This window comes from Lasioglossum baleicum, chromosome 10 (assembly GCF_051020765.1).
Source record: "Lasioglossum baleicum chromosome 10, iyLasBale1, whole genome shotgun sequence".
Classification (NCBI taxonomy): domain Eukaryota; kingdom Metazoa; phylum Arthropoda; class Insecta; order Hymenoptera; family Halictidae; genus Lasioglossum; species Lasioglossum baleicum.
The window spans coordinates 12,334,394-12,348,850 of record NC_134938.1 but is presented as its reverse complement, the minus strand read 5'-3'; the positions used below and the strand labels follow the sequence as shown (position 1 = coordinate 12,348,850).

At 40.2% G+C, this 14,457-nt stretch overlaps 4 protein-coding genes across 4 annotated transcripts in view; all 4 read right to left on the bottom strand.

Moving 5' to 3' along the window:
- Nucleotides 1-5,435, bottom strand: part of LOC143212626 (pinopsin) — a 28,013-nt gene extending 22,578 nt beyond the window's left edge. The window contains exons 1-2 of the mRNA XM_076431588.1: nt 4,919-5,435; nt 3,656-4,857 (exon numbers count right to left, since the gene is read on the bottom strand). Coding sequence (XP_076287703.1) covers nt 3,656-3,856 — 201 coding nt within the window. The 5' untranslated portion in view covers nt 3,857-4,857; nt 4,919-5,435. The remainder of the gene's footprint in view (nt 1-3,655; nt 4,858-4,918) is intronic.
- Nucleotides 5,436-5,590: 155 nt separating this feature from the next.
- Nucleotides 5,591-7,228, bottom strand: Prosalpha7 (proteasome alpha7 subunit). Its single transcript, XM_076431589.1, has 4 exons — nt 7,060-7,228; nt 6,897-6,979; nt 6,078-6,469; nt 5,591-6,005 (listed from the first exon to the last, which is right to left on the bottom strand). Exons 1-4 carry the CDS (start codon nt 7,078-7,080, stop codon nt 5,737-5,739), a joined length of 765 nt encoding a protein of 254 aa, XP_076287704.1. The 5' UTR covers nt 7,081-7,228; the 3' UTR covers nt 5,591-5,736.
- Nucleotides 7,229-7,348: 120 nt separating this feature from the next.
- LOC143212628 (uncharacterized) lies at nt 7,349-9,379 on the bottom strand. Its single transcript, XM_076431590.1, has 4 exons — nt 8,788-9,379; nt 8,332-8,443; nt 7,998-8,151; nt 7,349-7,869 (listed from the first exon to the last, which is right to left on the bottom strand). The coding sequence occupies exons 1-4, from the start codon at nt 8,962-8,964 to the stop codon at nt 7,731-7,733; spliced, it is 582 nt and encodes a 193-aa protein (XP_076287705.1). The 5' UTR covers nt 8,965-9,379; the 3' UTR covers nt 7,349-7,730.
- A 1,665-nt stretch (nt 9,380-11,044) lies between these two features.
- LOC143212569 (odorant receptor 13a-like) lies at nt 11,045-14,368 on the bottom strand. The gene is made up of 7 exons (XM_076431480.1): nt 14,353-14,368; nt 14,023-14,286; nt 13,509-13,959; nt 11,935-12,034; nt 11,753-11,875; nt 11,476-11,631; nt 11,045-11,301 (listed from the first exon to the last, which is right to left on the bottom strand). Exons 1-7 carry the CDS (start codon nt 14,366-14,368, stop codon nt 11,245-11,247), a joined length of 1,167 nt encoding a protein of 388 aa, XP_076287595.1. The 3' UTR covers nt 11,045-11,244.
- Nucleotides 14,369-14,457: the final 89 nt, after the last annotated feature.

The window sequence follows — 14,457 nt, the reverse complement described above, 5'->3', positions numbered from 1 at the left end:
TACCCAATAGTAGATATGTTACTGCTTCGCGCCTGCGCGAGAAAATTTGGGCACAATCGAAGCACTGCCGCCATGCGCCACAAGTGCCTGGCATTAGCATAAGGCTTGAGTAGTGCGGGTAACATCTAGACACGCCTGGCTTAGGCAATATGTACTTTTTACGGTAACAACTTTCCCGAAACCTATCCACGTCTGTTTGCGGATGTATTTCTGAAAATCTCGCGCCTCCTCGTTTATTCAAGGCTGAACTGTAGTCAAACAAGTCCATGATTCATGAAACTAATATTTTCCATAACGGCACGACGAAACTCGGTGACTCGGTATTTCTATTTACAATCTAATTACAGTTGAACCTCCGTTATATCAACCATAATCGGGGGCCGAAGCGTTCGCGGCTGACCGTTAATTTTAAAGCTAACACTGTTTGGGGGCCTACCCAACTAACCCAAATTAACTCGAGTACCAAACATTTTTGTATAATCTATTTTTTATTAAGTTTCTGATTGAAATTGTTTTTATTTTATTTACAACTTTGACTGAACGAAGCTCTGGGCTGCTGCCAGTGTTGGGCAAATTTTATTTTAAATAATAAATAAACGTGTGATTTTAATTGCAAATAATAAACAAACTTTTTATTTAAATAAAAGTAATTTAAATAATTCCAAAAGTGATCTATTTATTAATTCTTATTTGCAAATAAAATAATTATAAAATAAAATAAAAGATTATTTATTATTTGGATTCAGGTGGATATCAAATAAATAGTTTTTGGTCTTCTCTTATTTCTTGCATTTTGTGTATAGAATGAACACGTGCGCGTTTTTTGTCTGCTATAGCAATCTTTTCAGTTTATTATTTCTCAATACAAATAATAATTGAAATTGTATTTGTAAACAACAATTAACTTTATTATTTTAAATAATTCTATGTAGACTTGCTCAAATAATAAATAATTATGTTTGATTTTTATTTGAATCTCCAAATAACAAATAACTTGTTATTTAAATAATTCTTCATTTAAATAAATTTATTTATTGCCCAACACTGGCTGCAGCCTACAAAGCCCAACCCTAGATCCGACACTGCTCTGAATTTCAATATTTGAACGAACAGAGACCGAACATGGCTTACAATCCCCAAGATAACGTTTATTTTAAGATTATCCGAGATGGTAGATCGCAGCATCTAACTCCGCGGATTTGTTTGCGCCGAGATTATTGAATCGCACGTCCGTTCTACCGGGATCAAGAGTCCTATCGGATAGCTACCACTTCGCATAAGTGATGTATTTTTTAATGGTTTCGTCATCGATCGCGATTCACTGATGAATTAGGAATAGTAAGTAGAATGTCTCTTTATCAGAGGTATGCGAGAATCCGGGAAAAATATCGGAAACAGATCGGGCCGGGTCAGGCCGGACCCGAAAGTATTTCGTTTGTTAAATATGACTTCAGATATTTTTATTTTAGAAGGATTCTCAAATTCCTCCATATGAAATAATGAAACTAAAGATGATGTGGCATGAAAACACTTCTCTCTGTAAGGCTCAAATGGTCGTAGCAAAACAGTTTCAATTCGCAAAATACTTACAAAAAGTTATTCCCGAAACGTAATTCGAGACGCTAAATTTTTTATAAACTAACCTAAATTTTTTGTCCATTTTCTGTCCATCCTATTCTCCTCTCGGTACTTTAGTAGAGTACACACTCACGAATCGATCTATTTCTTATTCGGTATTTTCGTAGAACACACATTCACGATTTGGTTTCTGCCTTTTATCCTAAGTGAGACATATGTTTTGAGACGCGCCGATAGGTTCGTGCCGGAGGCAGTCAAAGTCAAACGGAGATTACCGTTCTCGTGTAAACATTCTGATTAGGCCCGTGAAATAACCCATGTCAGCCGTTTGCCTGTATCAAACTCTCAGCCTCTGGGGCAGTTTGTTTGAACCAATACGATGCTTACTGCTTTTACACAGAACCGCTCTAATCTTGCGTTAACCTACTAGAATTCAGCGTTAACTATTCTAACGCTCTCAATTCTCACCAATTATAGTAAATTGAGAAATTCAAGAACGATCAAATACATTTCAAGAAGATGCTATAGTAATGTACGGCGTATTGGTTCAATGCATTTCGTCACGTTGAATCAAATTAAAATAAAATTTTTTCATAAAATATATTTAGATTTTTTTTATCATGAAGATAATTAATTTTATAGAAAATTAATAGACTGCGGATTTTATGCACTTACGAGAAAAATGCATGAAATGAAAAACGGTGGAAACATCAAAATATGTTCACAATATACGCATAAAAGGTTATTTTGTAATATGTCGTCGTGGTGTAGAGATCATTTTCGAGATATTCGCGAAGAACTGCAATTACATTGAATTTGTAGAAACAGCTGTTTCTACAGATATATCATGCCGATCGTCAAACGATCTACATGTAATAGTGGGTGTACAAAGTATTCGCGCGTACACCTCTTAAAAACTAATAACTTCCTTATAATTGTACCAAACGACCTGACTTTTTATAATCAATTAGAAGCATTGGTTTACGAAATGATATGAAAAGAAGATTTTTTAAAACTTTTTTATTTGGGCCCTCAATGAAAATTTAAAATATATGTTTTGTAGATCTATGTTAGTTACGCACATGCTGAAAATTTCATCGAAATCGATTAACATACACACGAGTTACAAGCGGTTAAAAATAGTGAAAATCGTAGTTTTACACGACTTTACGGAATCATACTCTTTCGATGCGTGTCGTTTTTTCCTGCGTCAACCGATTTCGATGAAATTTTCAGCATGTATACATATAACTAACATAGATCTACGAAACATAGATTTTAAATTCTCATTAAGAGCCCAAATAAAAAAGTTTTAAAAAATGCCTTTTTCATTTTTGCATGTAACCTTGTAAATTACGATTTTTGGAAAATCTTTTTTGCATATCACTTCGTAAACCAACGCTTCTAATTGATTATAAAAAATCAGATCGTTTGGTACAATTATAAAAAAGTTATTCCGTTTTCAAGGACGTTCGAATACTTTCCTTAACCACTGTATACATTTTAAAACAAATAATGATGAAGAATGAGTACAAATTACGACGACACCACACAAACCCACCCAGAGATGCTAGGAAGAAGATTCTCACATCTTCTGAATTTAATATTAGCTGAAGACAACGAAGTTATTGAAATAAATAATTTCTACGTGACCTCGATGCCTTGGAATTGATGGAGAAATGTTTTGCATAAACATCCGCGATCTAGTAATCAACTATAGCAGAAAAACTAAACCTACCGACCATCAAAAGTGACCGATGCGTACAGTATTATAAAAACAACAAGATTAAATTGATTTATATTTTGTGCGATTTTTACTATAATACATACTGGTGTCAAAAAATATATTCAACAACATTCCCATGAGAACACCTTTACAATTTCAATAATTGTCAAATAAAAAATCTAATAAAATGGCCCCTCGTGGTAGGTTTAATGTTATAAGCTAGCAGAAAATATGAAAACTTCAATTGCAAGATGCAGGAACTAGAGCCGTGCATGTTCCACTAATAATTTTGATATTCTTCGTGGAAAGTGTCTTAATCAAATAATAAATAAACAAAGTCGCAGTACTCACGATCATGTTGACAAGGATGACGTTGACAGGTGTCCAGAGGTTCTGCGCGTCCTTGACGATGACCACGGCGACCAACAAGTTCATGGTGAACCCGAAGAAGCCGATGAAGCCGAGGGCAATCGCAGCCCCGACGTAGACAGCCGGATGCACGTACTCCTCGTGGATATTATCCGGGACCAGGGTGCTGCGGTTCAACGACATTGTTTTCCTCGTTGTCAACAAAGAAGACGCACACACTTCCGGTACCGCGGAACGAAAACCGCCACGTGCTACCGACACTCGTGATCACCGAGACACCGTCTCTCTTCCTTTTTCTCGTTCCTCTCCTTCTCTCTCCCGCGTTCTCCCTCCCTCTCTAACATCGACGCGAACAGCGGACCGCATGCATCAATCAAAACTAGTGGCGTTGTCACAAAGTCTACCTACCCTTATATAAAGCCCCAACGAAACTACCCTCTCTCCTCCGACTGTGCACGCAGTCTAACACCCGACACGGCCGGCTACAACCAACCCCCTCAACGCGAAAAACCAGCATGCGCGAAATCCCACGCTCTCCCCCTTCCTCTCCCTCTCTCTCTCACGATTTCGCATACCTGTCCATCCCCCACTGTTCTTTTGCCGACCGGATATCCGCGTCTCATTTGCCCGAGGAGGATTCGATTAGACGGCGTAAATGAGGGGATACTCCCGCAGGAGAGCCTAACTCAACCCTCCAATCAATTATCTTCAGATGAGTATTGCTCTCCGGCTCGAAATGCTCTTCGTTGTCCTCGCTTTGTAACAATTTCACGCCGCGGTCTCAGCTTGGAAAAATATGAAGTTCCAAGTAAGAAAATATTATCTCTGATTCAACTGAAGCCCGATAGTGTATACATATTCAATATTCTACTGTAGTTTCTTGGAATAATATTGCCCTTCCGGGACCGGCGATAATACAGTTTTCACCCGCGGGTCGAGCGATGTGGAATAGTACAATGTTTCGTTCCGTATTTGCTTCCACTTCAATATTATATCTTCTATGTATATATAAAATAGAAACGCATGTGTGTGTATGTATGATCCACGTGTTGTCCATCTGTCGGGGTTGAAGTTGTCGGAGCGCGGTGGTTGTAAATATAATCGGCCGGTTCGGAGCTGATCCGTGCCCTTTTTTTGTCTGTCATAACAACCTTTTCAGGTACACCGCCAGTGGTCGGGCGCAGCTAGTGTAATAGATTTTCGCTAATAAATTCCACCGCAGCTGCCATAAAAATCAATAATTACCTTTCCTCTTCCAGGAGAAAAAAACTTGTTTTTTGTTTCGGAATTGTAGAACTCCCGGCTTCAAACTTTTCAGCACGATTCGTGACCGCGGTATCGAGATGTTTCCCTTCTACCTTGAACAATATTATCCGAAGAAAATTGGCGAACAACATCGTGCAATATGTAAATGATTGTTGTCTTGAATAAGCATTCGCTTTTGTGAAATTCAATAGAATGCCGCGTGTCCCGCTCGACATTGCAGAACAAGGGGCTGCGAGAGATAAGGTTTGATCTTTTTATCCGGTGCAAATGGATGAAAAACCGGACAGATTAAACGTGGTCCCGTTTTTTTCCTTTGTGCGATCGATCAATTCCCACGTGCCCCGACCTTTTCCCGATCGAAAATTCCATCAACCAAAGAAAATCCTTTTAAGGACACAAAGGAGGATATTTCCCCATTATTCGTGGATTATTACGAGCCGCGATATTCGGTGTTGGTGCGCGTTTAATAAACGGGGTTCGATAGAAAGGGAACGCGAAACAAACGAGGCGCTGGTCCGGATTTTTCCTCTGGGATCAAAAACGTTATGTCACTATACGATTGTTATGAAAATGATCTGGCTGGTGTTTACATAACAGCGTTGCCAGCAGAAAAACGACGCGGTGGAAAAAAATGATGGGAAACACACGGTATTTGTGGTTTCTTAAACAACAGGTTTCCGGTTTTATTCGGCTCGTTCCGCAGACAGAAAAGATTTCCACAGTACTGTGTTTTCACGTACTTAAATTAGATAACTTACAAGTACAAAATGCGTTATGTATCGGTGACTATTATCGATTTACATGTCTTCGGTTTCGCTGTCCGAGTCTTCCGCCATCGCCTGCTTCGCTTTAGCTTCCGTTTCCGCTTTTATATCGTGCGGTACGCGCTCGTGCCTTCCGTTCGTGTGTTTACCCACCCAGCTCATTTCGAGCTCGAACTGCTTGTCTTTCAGTTCGTCGTGAACCAGGTAAATAATTCTCGCTGCCTCCTTCACTAATTCCGGGCAGGTCATTTCGGAGAGCTTCAGCTTCTCTATCTCGGTCTTCGCAGATTGCTTTGCCTTTCCTACACCATTTACGAGAAAATTGTAGAGTAAATATTCCAGTAAAATAATGAATGCATTTAAATCACACTTACCAATAGCGCAACCATAGTATCCATAAGATACACCAGATGGATCGATCATGTACATTACTGGTTCATCGTTCTCATAGGCGCCAAGAATAACGGAGCAGCCGTAAGGCCTCACTGCCGAGTAGAGAGTGTACGCATGTATGTACATGGACACATTCTCATTCAGACGTTTCAGGGGAATACCCACTCCGTACACGGATCTGTAATATGCAGCTTCGGATCTAGCAGTCTCTGCGATCTGTCCAGCATCAGATATCAGTCCAGAAGCTGCCATACCCACATGCTGATCGATATTGAATATTCTCTTGTTTGCTCCAGGCTCGAATAGCTTGGAGGTGATAATTTTCTCAACTGCGAACACCACTCCATCCTTTCCACGCAAACCTATCACCGTCCTACAAAACAATAAACTTGTTTATGGAACGGTATTGCTTATGTATCAAATTGCCAGCGTTTGCACAGCGAACATTAGGTCATTTGTCACATACGTTATGGAGATGGTATTGAAGCGGAATATGAATTTTTTTTGTAAATGACAAAGTTTTGAGATACACACCTGATTGTAAAGGTTATTCAGTAATATCTTATGTCGATATGATAGGTCTAAACAAATAATTGTGAACATAGGACTAAACTAATAATTGTGAACAGTCGTTTTAATAAATATAATTTGTGATAGAAAATGAAGATGGATCAAAGTAAATTCTGACTAGTTAGTCAAATACTCTTCGAAGAGATACGAAATGACAGAAACGTTGAGGTTAAACAACAACATTGCGATAAATTATTAATAAAGATTGTGAAACAATTAATTCTACTTACCCTCCATTCTCCACAGCTTTCTGTGCATATTCCACTTGAAATACACGTCCGTCCGGCGAAAATTGAGAGGCGGACAAATCGTACTGAAATCACAATGGAGGTTAGGTTCCGCTCGACGCAGTTTTTCAGCGAATATCTTAGAATTAATATAACGCATATTTACCCCTGTTCCTACGGAACTCATTCTTCTGTCGAGTGCGACTGCGAATACTTCAGTATTTCCGAATAAGAAAAATTGTTTATACGCGTAAACGGCGTGAATAGGCGAAAATCAAAACTCAATCGTCAGCGCCGCTTGCTCGTCCACGGTTAGGTTAGGTGAATGTTTCAAAACTGACATCTCACGATGATGGCCAGAACCCTCTAGCGCTTTACAAGTCAAATCAAATTTAAAATAATATACAATATCCTTGAAACTCCTTTCCTGTCCAATGATTAATTAAAACATATCGAAATAGAATTTTACGCATGAGAAATAAATATGCATACATTCATTTTCTTCGAATATCTGAAAATTTAAATAGCGCGCGCCGGAAACGGAGGCGGGTTGTTCGAAATATTCAAATTCAAATATATGTAAACTGATTTCCGGTTCCATTAAATAAAAAAACGGCGACATATATTTTTCGATAACAATTTATTCGTCTAAATATTGATCTTTCGTCGGATCTTCGTCTTATTATTAAATATTCATCACTAGACTGCGGATCTTATGCAATTTTAATGAAAATGACTATGTAAAATAACTGTAAAGATATTAGAAGAAGGAATACACTTCTCTTCTCTTTTTTCTTTTGCACAAAGATCCGCGGTCTATCACTATGAATTTGTTTCTTATTCTTCTGTTAAAAAGTTTCTGATGTTTTCCTTTTTACAAGTGTATTCGGGCGGACATCCGTCTGTGATGCCGTGCTCGATGGCCTTCCGGAATTCCGCCATTGTCTTCTCATACTTCCCTTCCACAGGAGGAAATCTGAAAAATAATATGCACTACTACAAACCTATACATATGATTCTAAACTAAACTTTTCTAAAAAAAAAAACAAATTCGAGCAAAAGGGAATGAGAAGCGATATTTTTCTTAATTTAAAAATCACTCACTGCGGCAATAGTTTGACAGTTTCAATGATCATTTCAGCCGCCCCAAGATATTCTTTCGCGACATGTGGGTCTTCGCAGGCTGCTCTATACAAGCAGGTGTCACCCATTAAATAGCCCAAAGCCAAAGCTATCTCTCCTTCGGACATAACATTTTCTGAAAAAGAAATCAATCGATATTAGAGCACATTTGTCGTGAATACAAGCATGTAGCACACGCTAAACCAGAAATACAAGTTTCTATACGTAATTTTTTACCAGCTAGGACTCTAAATAAAAATACATTTTTTAAATTCACAGCTTCATAAGTTTGTTTATTATTTCCAGTGATAAGAACCTTCTTCAATCTCGCGTCCCTTGTGGCCACTGTGTCCCAAGTATCCAGCACCGAAGACCACTGCTTTCAGCACCAAGAGAATCAGCAAATTTGATAAATTTAGATTCAGAACCTACCGACAGGAAATTCGAAGAATTAATGTTTCACTTACCCAGATAGCACACAATTCCAATTTAAATCTCAGTTTCAGTCTCAGTCTCAGTCTCAGTCTCAATTCTAATTTCAATTTTTATTGTGACTTTAATTGTAATTGCAATTTCAATTTTTAGTATTTTTATTGTGATTTTAATTGCACTTGTTATCTTTATTACACTTTTTATGTCGATTCCATATGCGTTCTTGTAATGAACGTCCCGTTTTCTAACACAAGACGTTCAGGAGACGTTTTCGGAAGACGTCGACATCTTTAAGACGTCTTTGTGCTATTTGTGTAGAAGCTAGAAGTGCAACACTTACTTGACTGGTACTGGAAGATCTCTGCACGAGCTCCTTCGCGATTTCCATCAGCATGGAACCACCATGTTTCTTGTTGTAGGTCTTCTTAAAAATGTCATACTTGCTCTCTGTATTCCGTCCAAGGACACCATAGGTCACCAGCGCCATAACAATCAGAACCTTCGCGTTTAAGGTCATTCTTTCCCACCGAGTTGGATTTCTTCAAACCTTCGCGTGCCAAGAAGCCGAAGGACTATCGATCGCTATAGATCCTTTGTCGAAAGGAAGGAAAATGACGCCGTGGCTCGCGTGTTCGGTCATTTTTATAAGGCGGTTTGTTCTCTCAGCAAACCGTGAAGCCTGCGCGTTTGTCATTCGTGTGCATCAAACCGCGGGTTGGACAGTCCGTTGGTTTTCTCCTATTGTCACGGTGATATCCACGCACAATCATTAATAACGTTTATTAGAGAGGCCCCAGCACTTTCTTTCTTTCGTTATTCTTTTCGCGGTGACGGAAATAAGCGGTGAAAGTCCCCTGTCCGTGAACTTTTACTTCCAGACAATGTCAACCTTCTATTTCGTTTACTTGCACGAGTGCAGTGTTCCGCAATTGTTGCTTAAATAATCGCGTTCATTGTCGACACAAACGACTAAAAGATGTCTTTTCGGAGACGTTGTCTAAAAATACGTGTAAAAAACGCCTAAACTACGTCTAAAAGAAGTCTGAAGACATCTCTAAGATGTACCGTTTTGTAACACAAGACATTCAGAAGACTTTCGGGAGCCATTCAGACGTCTTTCAGACGTCTTAATAAATATCCCCATGTGAATATTCCCATAAATTATTTTATAAAACCAGAAATAGGAGATATAATATTCTTGAGATTAATAATCTTAAAAATAATTTTAGAACCAACACATGGTGGTCTTTATGAAAAGTTTGATTTCCATGAATTATTTTATAGAACCAAGCAAAGAGAGACAATAAGGTCCTACAATGATACTTTATAATTTGACTAAACATATGTACAATGATCAGACACGAGAGAACATGGTAGACAGTATTATTCACAATGTAGACACTGCGTCAACGTACATTCTGGAATCCTGAATGCTTGAATGAGTTCCCGCTCGTGAGAATTGTCTGCGCAAGATCGCATAACTGATCGTGTGCAGACTGTGAAACTCGAGAACCGCGGGGAACTAGTTCCCAGATAATGCTGTCGCAACTATTGTAGAAAATAGTAGCAATTGAAGGCTCGTTGAAGGGGATGGTCCGATGAAATATTCATCGACGAGAGGAAGTCGCGTGTCCTCGACTCCCCCATAAGCAATCGCCTACAAATAAGCTAATACCTGCTCGAGTATGCACCCGAGGGTTTTCGATATTCAAGAGCAGAATTGTGGTCAGAGAAAATAATATCTTTGAGCGTTCCATGCAAACTTAGATCACGCGTGCGTCCACGGCTTGTTAATATTTCATACTTTTATTACTTCGCAAACTTTCGATCTTGTTACCTCGATCCTTGTTCAACGCATCAACTATTTAACTTCCGGCTTTCGAACGGTCTGCTCGCGTTCGTTTAATGGAAGTAACGACAGACTAAAAAAAATATATAAAAGAAAACTTTTTAAAAACCACACTTATATTAAAATGCACTAAAAAGGGGAAAATAATTTTTTTAGACATTAGTCACTATAAATAAAAGCGTGGAGCGCTAAACTAGATCGACGTAATCTTCGTGGACGCTCCACGTTTTTATTCATAGTCACTAATGTCTATAAAAATTATTTTCTCCTTTCCAGTGCACTTTAATATAAGCGTGGTTTTTAAACAGTTTATTTATATATTTTTTTATTCTCTATTTTTTAGCCTTTTTTAAATGGAACGCAAGATATAGTAATACTGGTATGAAATAGTAAGATATATATAGAAACGCAAGATATGGAAATACGCGAGATAGAATGAGGGGATGATTCCGAGAGACGACGTCTCTTGATGCAATCCGAAATTGTCCGAAATGGAACTGAATGACCGGAACACCACACTGACTGAGCACTTTCGGTGCGAAATGGGTCAGTGGAGTGGGGATGAGTCGAAGGTGGAACGCGTAGTGGAGTAGGGAGCGCTGGCGCGTGGAGTGGGGATTGCTGAACGCGATGACGTACTACCAAGTGTCGCGCAACGAGGTGTGACAATCAATATTAAATCTTTTTTTTCTCCTGAACGCACAATTTTTTAAAAATTTGTTTTTTAATATTGCATTGTCATCCAGTTCTGAGCTATGTTTAAAGTTTCAAGTCTCTAGCTCAGCGGGAAGTGGTTTAAAATTCGATTACAAGATTTAACACATACGACAACAACGATAACTCGGCAAGCTAATATAAGCTAATAATAGATTTTTAATTTATTGTTGAATATACAATTCTACCTGAAATTTCCTTTCTCTAGAAGACATAATGGTAACATGATTTCTCCTAGTCGTTTTGCATCGTGTATAGAACGGAAATGTAGCCCATCGATCTTTTCAAAATCTGAAAGACATTAAAAATTTTCGAATTATAAAAAATATGTATATACAGCGTGTAGAAAAATGTCGCGACTGTCGTAGATTCTACATCCTCGGTTTGGTGGCAATCGATGGTCAAAATTGAATTTCAAGTTGAAAAGGTCAACAATTCGTTTTGCAAACGAATTCTTCCACTTACTTCGGAATAGAGTTGCAACGTGAAGGAACAGAACCTGCCCGCGGTGATTCGCAACGGTAAAATATCACGACACATGATAATTATCAACAACTTAGCGTTCCTGGACGACAGGTTGTACCACGCACAGTCGTATGCTGCGTTGGCTATCTCTCTGCTCTACAAAACGTAACAATGTCTTCGTAAACTTGTGAAAAAATTCGCACGAGTGCTCTTTGTTTAAACAATCAAATTAATTGTCCGAATCGAAAAATGGATCTATTTATTCGTTCATCTGTACCTCCATTGTCAGCTTGTCTCCCACGTAGCAATACAAATACAACTGCGCCATAATATACAGTACATAGAGCGACAGAAAAAATATTTGAGTGTACATAAGAATCTTCTCTTTGCCGCCGAAAGTCTGCGATCGAGACATGGGTTACTCTCTGTTGTTTCATAAATGGATAGCATTGTTCGTACCATGATCGCTTGGAAACACTGAAAGCAAAGTTGCAGCGTACAACCTAGCATCTGCAGCAGGAGCATCTTGTTGAAACAGTCCTCTATCGTTGCTGAGAACCTACAATCCAGCTCGACGTGATCACAAAAATCAAATATTTAAATTATCGAAAATGCATGAAACTTAAAATTAAATAATTTAGACATTATCACTCCGATTATGATTACTTTACTCCGATTTTGCACTTGATATTTACTCTTAGAGTAAGACTATTTAGGTCCGCTCGTAGTGCGACCGACCTGCCCTCTACGACGACGCCAAGGCAGGCTAACGTTTGGCACCAAACATTGTTGCCAAACACCGAACCATCTATCCCAGGCATGGGCAGAAATAGCGCCAAAGCTAGGGAATTCTCGGTGGACGCCTACTTCTCCCGCCCGCGCGTCTCGCTCCCCGTGGTGGCCGTATTCCCGCGGAGCTCCTCAGGCCCGTACCTACCGTACGCCGTATGCACTGCGCACAGCACGACATTTCTTTGAAAACGAGGGAAGGCAAAGGAGCCGAATTTTTTAAATGTTTAAATGAATCAAAATATCGTCTTTTAAGAAATTTCGCGATCCGAATTTTCTCAATGTTCGGATCGACTTATTTGTGCGAATGTTCGTTTTCGAAAATGCGTAGCATAAAAACAGAACAGCGTACACTGCTGAGCGATTCCTCGCTGACGTCTTTGATGCGAATATCAACGTCCAACTTCCCCTTCGATATTTCCGATGCGCCATGCAGTTCTAATGAACATGCGGAATAGTGAAGCTTTCTTTGAATAGGTTTTTTTGAATAGCGAAATAATCAAGCTTTCCTAATTGCCAGTAAAATTTTGACAGTGTAATAAATACAATTTTCCACATTTATTTTTTCAAAATTATCGTGCCGCGCAGTGGAATAGGCCTATAGGGGAAACCACTTACAAAAAAAAACGCATTGACCATAGTACCTCATGGGTAATGTGCAGTAATGTGGAAACCTATGGGTACACGAGTCGCCCCAACGCGCCACGCGCAGTGCATACGGCGTGCGGTAGGTACGGGCCTGAGGAGCTCCGCGGGACTACGGCCACTACGGGGAGCGAGGCGCGCGGGCGGGAGAAGTAGGCGTCCACCGAGAATTCCCTAGCTTTGGCGCTATTTCTGCCCATGCCTGATCTATCCTATTAGTATCCGCATTAGGTTCGGTATTTGGCGACAGGTTTTGTCTGCAGATTCGGAGCAAATCAAATAAAAATGACCGCCCTTTGCTAGCACAGTATGATTGCAGATATTCAGTGTTAAACATAACCTAACGCTCCCCAATTTATGGAACGATCATTGAGCTCGCCTAACAGTTAAATTTGGTGTTGAACATACCCTAACACTTCCCAATTTATGGAATGTGACGATGGACAAATTTTAGGGGATCAGTTGCTCATTTAATGGGGTCATTCTAATTTCTTTGTTAAGCAAAGTTATTGATGTCCTGAAATAATCTTGTCCAGTTCTGTTCCCCGGGTCAAAGAAGTAGCAAACGCGAGTGAAAAGGAAGACTCCCAGACACTGACGTATTGATATACTGATGCCTCTGGACGATCCTCTTCAAGACGACCTCCAGCTTAACGTCCCCGTTCTCTCGGAGGTTCAGTATCTCCAGCCTAAGAATGGTCAACTGCCCGCAAATATGTAGAACCAGCATGGCGATGAAGGTGTCGACCGCCGTGTAGCTAATCGCAGCATATACGCCGGCTAACAATTGTCCGAAAACCGTCAGCTGGAGATTCGGGCTGGTGCCGACGTCGTACGGGAACTTAGCCTGGAAGAACAGCTTCTGGTCGGTGTACTTCGCAGTGCAGTAATATCTGGCGATATACGCTAAGACCACGATGGTCACCGTAACGGTGCTCGTCACGATCGTCTTCCTGGTGATTCTCGCGACCTCCATCATCGCTACGCGATCACCGGGCTTCGTTGTGTTGCTCCAGTCCCTGGCCATGCACCTCAGCAGAGACTTCAATGCTTGCAAATGAGGAGATCATTCGGTGGATCCGACCGCTGAGCACCGGCGCCGACTCTACTTACGTTTCCCGTTGATCCAGAAGGCGATCGTCTTCAGCATCGAGATCGTGACCGAGATGTTCGCCATCGACAGGTTCTCCACCAGCATGTCCATGTCGCCGTAAACGTGCGGGATGTTAGCGGTCTGCGGTACGGTCACGAAGAAGAACATCGTCAGGATCGGGGCCAGGAACAGGTAGCTAGATGTTTGACGCCATTGCCTCTCCCTCGGCCAAATCCCCATGAATCTCATCGTGTAGTAGTTCCATCCGTACACGTATCTCAAATCTACGCCGGTGTTAGAAAATGGAGAAACAACCGGGAAACATTTTACTTGTTATTCAAATTACAAACCCTTCTCTACGGACATCGCAACTATCGCGAGACAGTTTCCTGACAAACGATTGTTATTCTCTCATTGAAAACTTGACACCGCCTCCCTTTTTCGCGCATGCTCCC